This window comes from Apodemus sylvaticus, chromosome 3, assembly GCF_947179515.1.
Source record: "Apodemus sylvaticus chromosome 3, mApoSyl1.1, whole genome shotgun sequence".
NCBI lineage: Eukaryota > Metazoa > Chordata > Mammalia > Rodentia > Muridae > Apodemus > Apodemus sylvaticus.
Window position 1 is genome coordinate 55757320 of NC_067474.1, and position 17812 is coordinate 55775131.

At 49.8% G+C, this 17812-nt stretch overlaps 1 protein-coding gene across 1 annotated transcript; it reads right to left on the minus strand.

Moving 5' to 3' along the window:
- Positions 1–11217: 11217 nt before the first annotated feature.
- Positions 11218–17168, minus strand: Myorg (myogenesis regulating glycosidase (putative)). The gene is made up of 2 exons (XM_052176276.1): positions 17036–17168; positions 11218–13538 (listed from the first exon to the last, which is right to left on the minus strand). Exon 2 carries the CDS (start codon positions 13474–13476, stop codon positions 11326–11328), a length of 2151 nt encoding a protein of 716 aa, XP_052032236.1. The 5' UTR covers positions 13477–13538; positions 17036–17168; the 3' UTR covers positions 11218–11325.
- Between the last annotated feature and the right edge of the window lie 644 nt (positions 17169–17812).

A 17812-nucleotide genomic window follows, 5' to 3' on the forward strand; every position in this document is an offset into this window, starting at 1 on the left:
CTGGCACCAGATTCCTCGTGTCTGCTTACTCTAGTAAACAGAGTCTTACTCTGTATCAGGATGACCTTGGATTTGAGGGGATTCTTCTGCCTTGGTATCCTGAGTACTGGGACTCATGCCATAAGCTACCATACCTGGATTGGAGGCTTTAAAAATAAAAACAACTGAGACATAATTTATACATAGCAGAGTAGATTTTTTTTTTTTCTGAGACAGAGAAGATCTCATTGCAAAGCAGTGGCTGTCCTGAAACTGTAGACCAGAGTGGCCTTGAACTCATAGAGACCCACTTGCCTCTTCCTGCCAAGCGCTGGCATCAAAGGCGTGCGCCCCCACACTGAACAGCACGTCGTTTTGAAAAGGAAGAACTTAGTAGTCCTTCTTTATTCCCAAGGCTGTGTAATTATCACCACCACAACCTAATTTTAGGATTCTCACACTCAGAAGAGGAACCGGCATCTACTCTTAGCGATCGATCCCTCCCGTTTCCTGTCGGCCACCACTTACCCCCCTTTCTGTGTAATCTCCCCATCCTCTGCATTTCACGTAACCAGAATCCTGCAACCGGACATGGGGGTGCACACCTGTAACCCCAGCACTCGGGAGGTCGCAGGCCAAAGGAACAGGGTTCAAGGTCACCCTGAGCTACAAAGTCCAAGGTCAGCCTGGGCGACTTGAAACCCCACCTCAGAACAACAACGAGTAGGCATATGCGTTGAGCCAGACAATCTGTGGCATTTCTGTCTTGTGTCTTTCACTTAGCGTAATCTCAAGGTTCACTCTTGTCATTTCCTCCTTCCACTGTTAAGATGATAGCTTTGTTGAAATATAACAACCCTGTCTCAAAAAAAAGAAAAGAAAAGGAAAGAAAGAAATGTACTTCACATGTCACATGAAACACACATTTTAAAATGTACACTTGAAGGACTTTAGTATATTAATGGAGTAGTGGAATTACAATTTTGGAACTTTTTTGTTTGTTTGTTTGTTTCAAGACAGGGTTTCTCTGTGTAGCCCTGGCTGTCCTGGAACTCACTCTGTAGACCAGGCTGGCCTGGAACTCAGAAATCCGCCTGCCTCTGCCTCCCAAGTGCTGGGATAAAAGGCGTGCGCCACTACTGCCCGGCTAATTTTAGAACATTTTAATCACCCCCCCCCCCCAAAAGAAAAAAGAAGAAGAAAGCCAGCCAAACAAATAAAACCAAACCCATAACCATCTGCAATCCTGCTATTTCTCCAAACCTTAGGCAACCCACACACCGCCTCAGTTGCTGACAGGCTTGCCTGTTCCGGGCATGCCATGTAGTGGAGTCTTTTGTAACTAGCATTTTCAGGGACAATTTGTTTTATAGCATGCGTTAGTACTTCATAGTCCATGGTTTCAATTTCTTATTGAGTTGACCCAATTTGATCAATACTTTTTTAAATAAGCAATTATTAAAAATGCTTCAAGTTCTGTGGATAAATTTTCATTTCCTTGGATATAATTAAATGTAGAATTCCAGTGTCAGGTGGTAGCTACATGTCTAGCCTTTGAGCTATTAGACAGTTTTTTGTTTGTTTGTTTTTTTGGTTTTGGAGATAGCCCTGGCTGTCCTGGAACTCACTTTCTAGACCAGGTTGGCTTTGAACTTACAGAGATTCACGTGCCCCTGCCTCCCGAGTGCTGGGATCAAAGGTGTGTGTCACCATCACCTGAACACTAGCCTTGTTTGAAAGTGGCTGAACTTTTCTTCTTCTCCCTGTACCTGTCCCCTCTCCCTCTTCCTCCCCCCTCCTATCCCCTCCCCTTCTCCTCCCCCTCCCCTTCCTCCTTCTTCTTCTTCTTCGTTTTTTTGGATTTTTTTTCCAAGACAGAGTTTCTCTGTGTAGCCCTGGCTATCCCAGAACTCACTCTGTAGATCAGGCTGGCCTCGAACTCAGAAATCCACCTGCCTCTGCCTCCCACAGTGCTGGGATTACAGGCGTGCACCACGACCTCCTGGCGTGGCTGGACTTCTTATAGATCAATTAGAGATGTTCGAGGGCTGGGCTATCTATACATTCTCTCCAACATGTTATTTCTGATGATGATGATTATGGTGGTGGTGATGGTGGTGGTGGTGGTGGTAGTAGCAGTCAGTGATGGTGATGGTGATTGGCACCCTAGTGAGGATGAAGTGGTATCAGTGATTTTATCCTTATTGCTCTGGTGGAATATCATTTTGAACATCTTTTCACATGTTTATCAATAATGATCAGGTCATCAGGCTTGGTGGCAAGTATCTTTACCCACTGAGACATCCTGAACCCCCCCCCCCTTTTTTTTTTCTTTCTTGATACTGTAATTTAAAGCATGGAATGTTACATTTTAATGAAGTTAAATTGGTGTACTTTTTTCTTTTGTTGACTATATTCATAGTGTCTTAAGTGTGTCATCTAAGGTAATGGAGATTTACATTGTGTATATATATATATATTTTTTTTCCTCAGTACTATGGATTAAATCCAGGTCCTCATCTATGCTGGGAAATACTCTGACACTCAGATATGTCCCCAGCCCTCATTTGACTTATGTTGGAGATGAAGTTTTGCTAAATTGCCCCGACTGACTGTGAACTCACTGTATGTAACCCAGGCCTTGGTGTTTATCCTGCTACCTTCTCCTAAGTGGCTGGGATTACAGACCTTCAGCACCAGGGCCAGCTCTTCTGGGAGTTTAAAGTCTTAGTTGTACTTAGGCCAGTGATGCACTTTGGATTAATTTTTTATGTGATAGGAAGTAGAGGATCCAACACCCATCATGCTTTGTCAGTATTTTGCTGTTGTGGCACCATTGTTAAATAGATGATTTCTGATCTCGCAGGCGTGCTGATTCGCCCCTTTAATCTCAGTGCTCTGGAGGCAGAAGCAGGTGGATATCTGGGAGACTAAAGCCAGCCTGGTCAACATAATGAGTTCTAGGATAGCCAGAGGTACCCAATAGACTCTGTCAGAGAGAGAGGGAGAGGGAGAGAGAGAGAGAGAGAGAGAGAGAGAGAGAGAGAGAGAGAGAGAGAGAGAGGAGAGAGAGATTCTTGGGCCCACTCCTCCGTTCCACAATGAACTGCCCACTGAGAAAGCAAAACCTTAGAAGTGGAAACTTTCAATTTCCCAGGAAGCAAACTGGGCTCCTCAGAGGGAGACACTGGCAGCCATGACTTGGGGCGGGTGAGGTCTGGAGCTGAGTCAGTCAGCTCCTGGGAGACTTGGCCAGGGGAGATGATGAGGCCAGAGCTGAGCTGCTCTCTGAAATTCTTCAAGGTCTCACCAAATATAATGAAACTAACATAGTAGCTAATCAAAACTGCACTAATGTCACTGCTTTGCCCCTACCAACCACATTAGAGGTCACCTAACCCTTCTAGAAAATTCCACTAACCCTGCATCAAAAGGACCTGAGGGCTCCTTGGGTTGTCGCCATTTTGATGAATGGTTGACCCGGCATGCTTAGACCCCAACAATGATACTAAAATATTCTCTAAAAACAGAAAATAATGGCTCTTTAGGGTGTGGTGACACATGTCTTTAATCCCAGTGCGGGAGAGGCACAGGTAGGCAGATCTCTGTTTAAGGTCATCCTACCCCACAAAGTGAAGTAGGGCTAACAGTGAGACCCTGTCTCAAAACAAACAAATTTCTTTCTTTTTTTAAATGTGTGTTTGTGAGAATGAATATTATGTCTATGCAGGTGTTAACAGAGATCTGAAGAGGGTATCAGAGTCCTGGGATCTGAAATTACAACAGGAAGTTACGAGCTACCTGACATGGGTGCTGGGAACCAAACCCCTGTGCTTTGGAAGAGCAGCAAGCACTTGGAGCTGCTGAGCCGGTCTCTCCAGACACCCTGCTCCCCTCCACCCAAACTATTCTTTGAGACAAAGAAAAAAGAAAGAAGATTCCTGTAGTACATGTAGTTCGGCAGTAGAATTGTTTGATCAGCATATAAGAGACTCAGTACCACACGCATAAAAGTATTGTTTGAAATATAGTTTTTATCATATATGTGAGGGTTTACTTCTGGATTCTCAAACCCATTCCACTGAACTCATCCTGTTGATCAACGTGTGTGTGTGTGTGTGTGTGTGTGTGTGTGTGTGTGAACTTGTATTGGGTTTGCCTGTATATGCACCTGGTAAGTGCTTACTGCCTTTCGAGGTCAGAAGGTCAGTCCCCTGGAACTGAAGTATCAGATGCCTGTGTGGCTATTGGGAACTGAACCCAGGTCTTCTCAAAGAGTGGCCGCTGCTCTCAGTCATAAGATCATTCCCCTAGCCCCTCATTTTTCAATTAAAAAGATTCTCATGTGTGTGTGTGTGTGGGTTCAGTCCTGTCCACCTTTATGTGGTTTCTCGTGATTGCCTAGGGCTGGCTTGCAGAGTACACATACTTTACCCAATGAGATGACGGCTTATCATTACTGTAATCATAATTACAGTATAATTACTGATATGTCTTTTTGTTTGTTTGTTTGCTTGCTTTTCTTTTTCGAGACAGGGTCTTGCTATGTAGCTCTGGCTATCCTGGAACTCACCATGCAGATCAGAGATCCACCTGGGTCTGCCTCCCAAGTGCTGGGATTAAAGGCGCATTTCACTACATCTGCAATATGTGTCTGTCTTGATGCCAGTATCACATCATCTTTATTATTATATATTTATAGTGAGTATAAAAATTGAAAAGTATGAGTCCTCAAACTTTGTTTTCAATATCACCTTGGTTATTCTGGGTCCTTTAAATTTCCCTGTGAGTTTTATCTATTTACTTATTTATTTACTTTTGATACAGGGTCTCACTTTGTAGTTCTGGCGGTCCTGGAACTTACCAGCATGGTCTCACACTCACGGAGATTCCACCTGCCTCTGCCTCTCAAGTGCTGGGGTTGATTAAAGGTAAATGCTACCACACCAGGCTTCCTCTGAATTCTAGATCAATTTGTTGATTTCCACAAAGAATTTGGCTGGGATTTTGGTAGGTCCTATACTGAATCTGTATGTTAATGGGGTACTGCCATCTTCACAGTTGTAAATATTCACAATTTATGGTCAGGTCTTCACTTCTATCTAGGTTATCTTTAATGTCTTTCAACAGTGTGTATAGTTTCCAATGTACAGCTTTATATTTCTTTTGCTAATTCCTTTAAAAAAAATATTGTAAGCCAGGCATGGTAGCTGTGCCTCTGATAGCACTTGTGAGGCTGAAGCAGGAGAATTGTGTTTGAAGTCAGCTTGTGGAGACCTTGTGGTGGTCTCATGGCATCTGACACTCCAGCTGGGGGGGACTGACCTTCTGACCTCTAAAGGCAGTAGTGCTCACCTGGTGCACAGTGCACATACAGGCAAAACGCAACACACACACACACACACAGACACACACAGACACACAGAGACACACACAGACACACACACACACACAAAGAGTTAATTCAAGGCCATTCTCAGTTATATAGTGATTCTGAGGCCTGCCTGGGCCACATGAGACTCTGTCTCAAAAAACTTTGAATAACAATTTTAAGAGAAAGCAAGTTGAGTTTTGCCCTTAGTTTTTCTTTTCTTTTCTTTCTTTTTCCTTTGGTTTTTCTAAGAAACGTATACAGAAAAAGCATGATTTGATAAAATAATGTTTTGAGGTGGGTACTCCAAGCCTCATAACTGCACAGGGGCCATAGAGTTCTATTCAGGTTCCAAACTGTGCTTGGGACAAACCGTGCAGAGCCATGAGTGGTCAGGCTGGGGCCACAACTCAACAAATTTGTTTTTTTGTTTTTGTTTTTGAAGATTTATTTAAGCAAGGTGTTGGTGGTGCACACCTGTAATCCCAGCACTCTGGGAGCATTTCTGAGTTTGAGGCCAGCCTGGTCTACAGAGTGAGTTCCAAGATAGCCAGGGTGTACTGTCCGGTTTTGTGTGTCAACTTGACACAGGCTGGAGTTATCACAGAGAAAGGAGTTTCAGTTAGGGAAGTGCCTCCATGAGATCCAACTGTGGGGCATTTTCTCAATTAGCGATCAAGGGGGGAGGGCCCCTTGTGGGTGGTGCCATCTCTGGGCTGTATTCTTGGGTTCTATAAGAGAGCAGGCTGAGCAAGCCAGGGGAAGCAAGCCAGTAAGGGACATCTATCTCTCCATGACCTCTGCATCAGCTCCTGCTTCCTAACCTGCTTGAGTTCCAGTCCTGACTTCCTTTTGTGATGAACAGCAATGCAGAAGTGTAAGCTGAATAAACCCTTTCCTCCCCAACTTGCTTCTTGGTCATGATGTTGTGCAGGAATAGAAACCCTGACTAAGACACAGGGCTATACAGAGAAACCCTGTCTCGAAAAAAATCAAATCCAACCCCCCCCAAAAATTATTTATTTATTATATATAAGTACACTGTGGCTGTCTTCAGACAGCACCAGAAGAGGGCATCAGATCTCATTGTGGCTGGTTGTGAGCCACCATAAGGTTGCTGGGAATTGAATTCAGGTCCTCTGGAAGAGCAATCAGTGCTCATAACCGCTGAGCCATCTCTCCAGCCCCTAAGGGGAAAGTTTAAACATCGCAGGATTAAAATGCTAATCACAGACCTGGCAAGGGAAGAGGGAGTGTGTGTCCTTCCTAAGTGGAATGGACTCAGTCCCCTGGTCACAAACTGGACTGGGGCCTGATCCAAAGTTTAGAAAGTGACTGCCATCTCTTTCCATATCTCTCACACAAAGAACATTCCTGGAGTGACACACCTTTTCTCTTGGCCTGCAGGCAGACACCTGCTAGATGGCTGGGTAAATGGAGAAGGGTGCTCACTTCCTGGATTGCAGACATGGTTTTACCTATCAAAGGGCAGCCAAGTGGGAGAGCTTCACTGTCTTCTTCAACTGGGGGCCTTCCAGAGTCCAGAGTGGCAGCTCCCGGAAGCTTTCCGCAGTAACTATCCGTCCTATGTCCTGCCAGGACCCAAAGGAGCTCCTTCTGGAATCGTCCATTTGCTGCGTGCTACCTCCTCCTCTTAGGGTGAAGAGGTGGCTGACAGACTTACCCCTACAAGGGAGGCCTAAGTTTCCTTTCCTGGAGCACAGAGGCTCTAGGAAATCAAAATGTCCTCTTGACCTTGAAAACAATGACTTCACATCTGCACAGAAGCCATTTATTTGTTGAAGACCTCAAGTAATGACTTTGGAATAGAAATTCCTGTGCAGGGCTGGACCCACAGCGCAGTAGCCCTCAGGCCGTACACACTGTCCTCTCCAGTCATCTTAGCCTTTGGCCTGACCCAATTCTCGGAGGGGCTGGAGGGTGGTACCAGCTTCCTCCTGCTGCCTTCTTGAGGAGACCATGGTATAGGCAGGCAGGCAGACTCAGACTGCTCCATAACTCTCTCCTGCTTGGGATTGTGTAACCTGGAGTGGGAAAGCCAGGTGGGAGGGAAAGAGCTGTCTCAAACTGCAGAGTCAGTCCCTGACCTCTAGACTGGGAACACCCAGGAGCAGGGCTGCCCTCTGAGTCTTTCCGTCTCCCCTCCAGTGCCCCTTGGGGCAAGCTCTGGGCTTGCCACCCAAAGCTGACTAGCTCCCCTCTTATCAAGCTGCTGGAAAGATCCTTGGGCTTCCTGAAGTAAATGATTAACTTTAAGATTAAAAAACCAGGCTGTGCCTTGGGAGTTGGGGTGTACCGGTAGGGGTTGTCAGCAGAAACCCTCCAAACAATGGAAGGAAAGGCAGCCACCCAGCTGCCACTGCACTTTCCTTCAAGGCTAAGTCTGAGCAGACCTCTCCTTGGCAAGGGATAGTTGTACATTTGTCCCCAGAACAGAAGGCAGCATTTCGTCAAATGCTTTTCAAAAGATACTTAGATCTACCTGAGAATCTGGGCAAAACAGAGGCCTGAGAAGCAGCTGATCTCAGAAGGTTTCAGCACCAGAGCCTGGATCCCCCACCAGACGAGGGACATGACTGAACTCTGGACGGTTCGCCTTGGCCACCGTGTGGGTCGGACAGGGTCAGACATTTGAGTCTGTGGTCATCCTAACAGTGGAATGTGGCTGATGAGGTCTCATGTGGAGACTTGCTGGAGCCTTAGCATAGAGGTGAGAGTCCAGGAATCCTAACAAATCTCACTCCAAAACAGAAGAGAAAAACAGGAAAGGAACCTTAATCAGCAGAACTATCCCGGGAATAGAAGGGGGATGATGCCTTCTGCCCTGGCATTTGAGGCACTCAGGGGAGCTCCCGGCTTACACAGGCCTGGGAGAAACCAGAAGCACGAGCTCGTCAGCCTTGGTCAAAGTGCGGTCTGGTTGATCATTATCTCAGGATTGGTCTGGCAGGCTTTGTTCAGTTGCCGGGGGTGGGGGGCTAGGGGCAGTTTTGATCCTTGTCACAGATGTTTATCCAGGGACTCTGTTGTTCCTGGAATCCACCAGGCTGGAATGGCTCCATGCAAAGGAAACAGGTGTGAACTGGAGTCATCATACACCAGGCTTTTGTCCTGGTTTTTAGTTAGCCCATTAGGTACCTGGAGGGCCAAAAGAGAGTCAGTGCTTTTAGCAAGAACACCCTTGGTGTCTTCGTTCAATAGCAGCCAGAGGACTGGAGAGAGGCCAGTGACTACCCTGGGTATGGGGAAGAGAAGGGTCCTGGGTGTTGCTGAGAACCAGAAGAATGCCTGCCCTGGATCCAGAGCGCTAGTCAGACATGCTTTGCTCCCAAGTCGGGGAATGGTGGCCAGAAGTCTCTGAGAAAACCCACTTGGCTAAAGCTCAATCCATTCAAAGTCATGCCCAAGCCCCCTTCAGTGGCCATTCAGACCCTCCCTCCTGATGGCTGTATGTCACATTCACACACACACACACACACACACGAACCTAAGTGCAGGGAGAACAGTGAGCTGTGGTTCCAAGGCTGCTGGAGGCTAAAGCAATGCGAGGCTTCCCGGATCCAATGTACAGGGAGAAAGACTCCTGTTTGGACTGCACTAGAGGTACTGCCAGGGATGGAGGACAGGACAAGGCCAGAAGAGCCTGGGGAGATGGTTCAGCAGTTAAGAGCTTTTGTTGCTTTTACAGAGAACCTGGGTCCGGTTCCCAGCATCCACATGGTGGCTCACGACCATCCATAACGCTAGTTCCAGGGGATCTGATGCCCTTTTCTGACCTCCACAAGCACCAGGCATGTATGTGGTGTATACATACATGCATACATACATACATACATGCAAGTATCAGTCATTATAAAATCAGTCTTTTTAAACCCCTAAGAATCTTTTTTTTTTTAAGGGAAGAAAACAACAAATACTACGACAATAGCTATCTTTTATTGAGCACCTACTTTGTGTCAGGCACTTTCCATATGTCTGTGCTTATTATGACCTTAAATTACCTTAGAGGTAGGCATTACATCACTCTTACATAGAAAAAAACAGGCTCACTGGGGTAAGCAGCAGGTTATTCAAGGTCACCCAGCTGTCTGACAAATGAAGACTGATTAGCTACTGATATAGCTCACTGGAAGAACGCTTGCTTAGTATGCTTGGGGCCCTGAGTTCTAACTTTAACATTGCCAAGAAGAAGAAACAAAAGAATTGGCATTGGAGATGGGCATCCGGGGGAGCCCTGAAACTCTCACCAGGACCTTTCACCCAGAGAATATTATGGATTCGGGCACAGGCTCTGAGAGGGAAGCCGAGTTCTGTTTTGTTCTCCTCCTCCTCTGGCAAGCCTCCCGAGTCAGGAAAAACTCACCTCACCGTAGCTGGAGCTGATCTTCTCAGAACAAGAGAATTGCTGAGATGAAAGCCCTTACCCCGTACGTGTGCTGGCAGGCCTCGGTGTGTAATGTCATTCATGTGCCAAGCACATCTCTGCCAGAAGAAGAACATGGTTTTCCCATTTAGGCTACGCTCAGAGCGTGTGTGCAGTGAGGCAGCTGGGAAATCTTGAAGGGCTTATTTCCTGCAGGGTCTCCTTTTACAACAGGAGTTCGGTTGAACTCAGGGTGTCAGGCTTGTCAGTTCCTCAGCCCGGCCTTCCAGTTTCGACCTCTTAAACTGGGTTTGGCATTGTCCTAGGGAATCTACCTGAGAGGGGGCCTAGGTCAACACTCAAAGCCTGGATTCTGCCACTGTAGCCTCCCTCTAGTCTTATCTAGACTCAGGAATATTCCATTGTTTTGTAGATTCAGAGACCCATGGTGGGCATCTCTCTCTCTCTCTCTCTCTCTCTCTCTCTCTCTCTCTCTCTCTCTCTCTCTCTGACAGAAGTATATGTACACACATAGACACAGGTTCTTGAATTAAGGCAACGAGTCCGGCCTGCATGGCCCTGCAAATCTATCCACTAGGCACATCTGGCCTAGGTCTGGTCCAAAGTTGAGACCAGTATATATACAAATATGTTAACGCAATGTTAGGAGTCTTTTCACAGATAGAGACAGTTAAGTTAGTTCAGGCTGAGCCCAACTCTCCTATGGACTGGGAAGAGATCTTTTGCTTCCTTGACAGCTAGCCAAACCAAACATCAGTATCTTTTTTTTTTTCTCCAGATGGAGTGAGACTAGGTCAATCACTGCTCAGGTGTGTGCTGGGAACTCATGGCCTAGCTGCTGTCATCAAGAAGGTTCACTTTGTCCCCTCCCTCCCTCCGTCCCTCCCTCCCTTCCTTCCTTCCTTCCTTCCTTCCTTCCTTCCTTCCTTCCTTCCTTCCTTCCTTCCTTCCTTCCTTCCTTCCTTCTTTCCCTCCCTCCCTCCCTCCTTCCTTCATTTTTTGGAGACAGGGTTTCTCTTCATAGGCCTGGCTGTCCTGGAACTCACTCTGTAGACCAGTCTGGCCTTCATCTCGAAGATCTGCCTGCCTTTGCCTCTTGAGTGCTGGGATTAAAGGCTTGGGCCACCACCACTGCCCTAAATATGGTAGAAAACTATTTGGGAACTGTAAAGAGGATCAGTTCCTCATTTCAGAGGACAATGATGGCTACAAAGACCGGGGGAGGAGAGGTTTCCCTCTGTGCTTTTAAAACCAGACCCTGTGTAACAGAAAGAACAGACCTTTGTCCTCTCAGTTCTCTGGCCTCCAACCCAGTCTGCTTTCTGCAGACTGAGGTGGAAGGGCAAGGAGCCGGGGCTCTTAGGATTGTGCGCCAGTGCAGTTCCTCCCCTCCTAGGTCTCACCTACAGCTGTTGGCTGGAGCACTTTAGCTGCTCAGTGCCCACCTCCTAGATGGTAGAGAGGTGGGGGGGGGTGTCTTCCCGAGGGTTCACCATTCCCGTGTGGTAGAGGATTAAAAGTCTGTATGAAGCTGGGTTGCGGCTGTGGGATTCCCAGGTTCTGAGCTGGGTCAGGAAGCCCAGGTGAAATAGGCGACCTCATCCAGGTCGACCGGGTAATCCGTGAGCAGCACGGGCGTCTTGTCAAAAAGCTCGCCCTTGTAGCTTCGCCATTTGCCGGCAGGCAGGTAGACATCACGCTCTTGCTTCCCAGGCTCTAGCACCGGCGCCACCAGCAGCGTGTCCCCGATGAGGAACTGTGAGTCAATGCGATGAGCCGTTTCATCCCCGGGTGCGATCCACCACAGGGGGCGCACGATGGGGTCGCCGGTGTCGGTGATCTCACCAGCAAGCTCCAGGAGCAGTGGCGCCACGAGGGAGGCGCGCAGAGCGGCGAATTTGTGTGCGATGGCTACCACTTCTGCGTCGTACTGCCAAGGAGGGATTGAAAACTGCATGGCAGGCATGAAGGCGGCCACCTCCAGCCAGCGCACGTAGAGCTCGCGCTCTGGCCCCGGCCCATCTTGGCGGCGGGCAGTGCGCTCCGGCACCGCGTTGCCACCTATCATATCGGGCAAGATGAACGGATAGCCCAGCATACTGACGGTGAGCACCGCAGGGATAAGAGAGCGCAGCCCCAGGTCGTAGCCCCATACCGAGTCGCGGTCCACTAGACGGAAGAAGCAGGAGATGTTCTGTGACTGGTACCCCACACGGACCTCGGCTAGCGAGAAGAAGGGTTCCGCCATCTCGGTGTACCGCCTGCTCCACACACTGGGGTCAGACAGAGGCTTGTAGGTGCTGAAGTCCCGGGGCAGGTAGCTGACCTCACCCGCGTCGAACTTAAAGGAGGTCACGTTGTAGCTGGAGCGCAGGCGCCGTAGGTGTCCCTGGAACCACTCTCGGGCCTCTGGGCGCGTGAAGTCCAGCACGGCGCCAATGCCATTCCACCAGCGCACCAGCGCGGGCAGCCGGCCCGTGGGCTCGCGCACGAACAGCTCGCGCTCCACACCTTCTCCGAAGCTCGACGAGTTATAGTTGACAAACGGATGCACCCAAAGTGTGACGCGGAAGCCAGCATCCCGCAGGCGGTGGAACATGTCACTGGCGTTGGGGAACTTGCCCTCGTCGAAATGAAAGTCGCCATAGGCGGGCGTGTACATGTCATCGATTTCCAGGTGGCTGCTGTTAAAGCGGTGCTGGCGGATCTGCTGGGCGAATTGCAGCACCTTGTTCTGGTCCACAGTGCGCCCATACAGTGCCCACGTGGACCAAATGGGGTCTCGGAAGGCCTCTGACGCTGGTACTCTGGATGGCTTGTTGAAGTAACGTCGAACCATGTACTTGTGGATGGAGGTGACATCCGAGCCCACGCACACGCGGTAGCTGAGCTCTGGCGCCGCAGTACGGCCGGCCGGTGGCTTGTAAGATGTGTCGTGGTAGCGTGCCTGCAATCGCATCGAACGCTCCGTGCTGTTCCAGCCCAGGTGGAAGGGCACTGAATCATTGACTTTGATGGCGGCCGCGCGTGAAGATAGCCAGTAACGCTCAAGGATGCCCCCGAATGCGGCGTCAGAAGAGTAGACGTCGCTCGTGACAAATGGCTGCGGCTCTTGCTGGCCATCTAGGCGGATGGGCCAGTGTTGCGTCCTCATCTCTGCGCCGCCGTACCAGTGCGCCGCAGCATCTCCTAGAAACATTGCGTGCTCCACAGCACGCCCTGGTGCAACTTCCTCCCAGCGCACACGGTAACACATTACAGTGTCCTTAGGTCGCACAGTCTGGATAAAGAAGTGCAACGGGCGTCCATCGGCCGCTCGGGAGCAGCCAAGCAGGGCACCATCCCGGCTGCAGGAGTCAAGGTCCAGAGCACCAGAACGGAAGGCCAAGCGGAAGACTTGCTCACCCTTCTGGTTGCGGATGGAGAAGCCGCCACGGTTCAGGTCCAGCAGCTCTGCGCGCAGGCGTTCAGCTTTGCGTAGCGAGGCGCTGTAATAGCACCAGGCCACAACTGCGGCCAGCACCAGCAGCAGTCCAAGTAGCGCGGAGCACAGCAGAGGCCTCAGATCTTTAGTGGGCTTGGGTTTGGCAGGTGAAAAATTGTCAGGCAGGAAAGTGTACATGGTGGCTCCCGGGAGAACTTTGAGACTTTTAGGGCCTGTCTGGCTACCAGGTCGATGTCGGGGGTAGGCCTGGCTCTTCTCCTGAAGGTTCTGGGGCATCAGTTCCTAGCTAAGGAAGGGACCACCATACCAGGACCCATCTGAATCTGTCCTGCTGACGTCTGCAAAAGGGAGAGAGAGGAAACTGAGTTTTCTGTTCCACAGTATTTCCATTTCTGCTGCCTAGCAGAGGGGCCGAGAGCTCGACAAATGGCAAAGGCAGAACTCTTGCCCAGGACAGCTGGTGTCTTACCCTCATTTCCTCCCAGGCCCCACTGCTTGCCAAAATGGTGAGAACTCTGTGAATGGAGAGACCCGTGTGAATGAAAGAGTCTGCTTCTGCCCTTTTTCGGCAGAAAATTAAGGGCAGAGAAGCTAGGCAGTGTCCAGGATGGCAGCATAATAACCAGCCTGGCTAAAGAGGGCTCACTCTTCTAGTGCCCTGATAACAGGGGGAACGGAAGGGTCCAGCCAGTTCTTGAGACCTTTGGGGGTGCCGTCAGTAGGCTGGCCTCCCCGCCTCTAAAGAGGCAAGGACAGAGGAGAGGAAAACAGCTTACTCATGGAATTTGATCTTGAGTCCAGTCAGATGGATATCTGGAAATTAAAGAAGACACCCAAAGCCACATTCAGTCACAGAGACTGGTTTGTCAGAAGGTAGGACTGGGGTCCAACATTATGGCTGTGTCATAAGCTTGGTGGAGGGTCTTGCTTTTCTGATCTGCCCCTCTTAGCACTCAAACTGTACCTTGCTCCAGTTACCAATCTAAGGCCATTTCTCTGCCGTCTTTCCTCTCTGCTCCCGTGGGAGAGACTGTAAACTTTGCAGTCCAAGCTCAAGGCACGATATGGTTTCCGCAGTCTTTCCCATGCAGCCCAGAAAAGTGGCTCTGAATTTGTGATCCTCCTGCCCTGATCTCTAGATGGCTGCGATTTCATGCAAACACCACCACACCTGAGCTCAAATACTTTTCTGATTCCATTTCCAGCCAGGACTATCCTGAGACTACCAAGCTCATTCCCACCCTGACCTAAATCCTCAAGTCTCCTGCTTTGGGAGATTTCAGCCATATAGCCTGGTAACCTCCCCTCTGCCTACCAGCTCTTCAGGCGACAGATGCACCACCCCTTTATAAATGTCCACACAAGGGCTGGAGAGATGGCTCAGCTGTTAAGAGCACTGACTGCTCTTCCGAAGGTCCTGAGTTCAAATCCCAGTAACCACATGGTGGCTCACAACCATCTGTGATGAGATCTGAATCTGACACCCTCTTCTGGTGTGTCTAAAGACAGCTACAGTATACTTACATATAATAATAAACAAGTCTTTGGGCCAGAGTTCAATTCCCAGCATCCACAAGACGGCTCACAATCATCTGTACAGCTACAGCATACTCATATACATTAAATAAATAAATAAATGAATGAATCTTTTAAAAAAAATGTCCACACAAGGTATGCTAAACATTGAATTACATCTGCAGGAAAACTAAGACTGGGGGCAGATTTGTCTCAGCCTGCTGAGAAGGCCACAAACTCTGTCTGCCTCAACCCTCAGGGCAGAGCCCAACAAAGAAACAGCACCTGCCAGGTGCGCACACAGGGAGACAGACACACTGACAGTCAGTGGGTTGCCTAACTCCCCAGCTGGGGGAAGGAGAGGGGGAGAGACTGGCAGAGGGTAATTAGTCGCCTCCCAGACACCAGTGTCTGTCTGTCTCCAGTGACTTCCAAGGTGATAAACTGCTCAGGCCCTTTGTGCACTCTTCCTTCTCTCCCATGCAGGAGCTGGAGAGATGGCTCAACAGTTAAGAACACTTAACTTCCAGAGGATCGGGGGTTCGAATCCCAGCACCACATGGTTTCTCACAAACTAACTCCAGTCTCAGGGGATCCAGTGCTGTTTTCTGGCTTCTACAGGCACCACACACACACACACACACACACACACACACACACACACAGACACACACACACACGGTGCATATACACTCAGGCAAATGCTCATACACATAATTATAAAAATAATAAAAATAAATAAATCTTTAATAAAGAATGTCAGGGGGGCTGGAGAGATGGCTCAGTGGTTAGGAGCACTGACTGCTCTTCCAGATGGGCCCAGGGCCAGCTCCCAGCACCCACACGGCAGCTCACAACTGTAAGTCCAGCTTCAGGGGAATCTGACACCCTCACATAGACATATATGCAGGCAAAACACTAGTGCACATAAACAATTGAACAAAGAATGTCAGGTGCAGATGAGCATTTTGATCCTAGAAGACAATATTCAGCCCCATTCTCATCTCTTCCTTATTGCCGCGCCGCTCCCCCCCCCCACCCCGTACCCCCTCTAGTTCTCTAATCTCTCAGGTCACTCCCCAAGCCCAGTCTGGAACAGCTTCTGCTTCCTCTCTGACCACACAAGTTAGCTATCCCTAGCCTCCTTTAGGTAGCAGTGTCTTTTACTGGTACTCCCAAAGCTAAGTGGAATCCAAAGAAGATTACAGGGCCCCAAATCGACTTACTGTACACGTATGTTCACTGCACACAACCAAGACTACTTCCTGGGCATCAAGAGGTTAGAGGAGAGGGTTTGATCCGAACAGGAAAGGCTCCCTAAGCCCCAGTGCATACATATTAAGTTGGCCTTCTCTTATGACCCCTGGGAGCCCGAGAAGCTCACCACGATGGCCTCCAACGCCCTTTCAAAACTCAGAGCCTGTTAGACTTTTTGATGAAGGACAGGAGCCCACAGATCCAAGCACCCACTTCGTTGGATCTCACCGTGTTCTTCCAAATGAACCCATAGCATCCAATACCAGCAACACTTCGAGCTGTTGATCATTTTACAGATGGGAGAACGCGCCGAGGTCACCTACTGGGACCCAAACATCCTGCCTCCACCTTCCTTAAGGAGAGATGGGTGTGGATGGGTGAGGTCTGTCTTTTCAAAGGCTGCGGCAGCTCCAGCTTGCCTCAGGCAGATCAGGATGATTTTAGGGGTGTGAAAGGGGCAATTTAGTGGCATCTGGTATTGTAGCTGAGGAGTTGGAACTCTGTGGCTCCAGTCTTAGTGGCGTCCAAGACCCTTATACTCTGTCGAGTCTGCCATCTGGCCAACGCAGGCTAGGCTAGCAGGTGGGATCTGCTGAGTGGGTCCGTATGGGCTCAGCCTAAGAAAACTCTTCCTGTTCTCTCCGCACTCAGCCTCAGTCTTGGCTGCACGTCCCAAGCCTACAGTTTAAGGGCGGGCCCAGCTCAGCAGAACCAAGCCACTAGAGGCCTTTGTCAGACACAGCTGGGAGGGGAGTGGAAATGTCAGAGGGAATTCGATCCTGTCCATCTCCCTCCCCTGCTCAGGGACAGGATCCACAAGGATCAAGTGACTGCACTAACCCAGCCTGGAATACTTCACTCCCACCGATGGCGCTACACCCCACACGGCCCACAGGGGCAGAGGAAGGTCAAGGAACCCGTCGCCCGCTGGGCAGCTCTGGCCTGAGGACGGGTTCAGGTGTCCGGGGTCGCTTCACCAACGAGAGAAAGTTCAGGAACTGTGCTCCTTAGGAAGCTCACCACCCTCGCTGACACCCAAAGGCTTCCCACTAGGTTCACCCACCTCAGTGAGCGCCACTCGGAAGAAGGGGAGAAGGGTCCTCCGGCTGATCCTCTCTCCACGCTAGCAGGAGTTGATCAGCCACAGCCCTGCGGGTGGCTGCCTGGCTGGGCACCGTGAAGCCCCTCCTGCGCCCCGCCCTCCGGCTACTCGGCCACGCCCAGCCGTCCAATGTGGGACTTCAGCCCCACCCCTGGCGCTCAGCCCCTCCCCCACAGCCTCTGGAAGCTCTGCGTGCCTTGCATGGACTTTCCTCTCACCGCCCTAGATCTGCCCTTTGGGCCCGCCTCTAGCTTGGTTCCACCTCCCGCTTCAGACACCGCCCTTGCCAGGCCCTTGCTAGCCTGGCTCATCCCCAGGCCTTATGGGAGATGTAGTTCTGAACGAATGTGTTGCTGAATGTTGGGGTTCTTGCTGAATGTTAGGGTTCTTGCAACGCCAGGCTAGGCTTGCCATGTGTATGAGAGCACAGTAAGGTGAGGGGGAAGAGGTATCTGTGATGGTTTGAATAAGAATGGCTCCCATAGGCTCATGTATTTGAATGCTTAGGGCCTGGGCATGGTACTCTTGGGAAGGATTACAAGGATTAGGAGGCATGGTCTTGTTCGAGTAAGTGTGGCCTTGTTGGAGGAAGTATGTCACTGGGGGTGGGCTTTGAAGTCTCAAAAGCCTATTCCAGGCCCAGAGTCCTCTGCCTGTAGACCAGAACGGAGAACTCTCAGCTACCTCTCCACCATGCCTTCCTGCCGCTATGTATGCTCTGCCGTGGTAGCAGACTAA

Excerpts from the sequence above, each read along its gene's own strand:
- Myorg (XM_052176276.1), bottom strand. The coding sequence starts at position 13,476 with ATGCCCCAGAACCTTCAGGAGAAGAGCCAGGCCTACCCCCGACATCGA.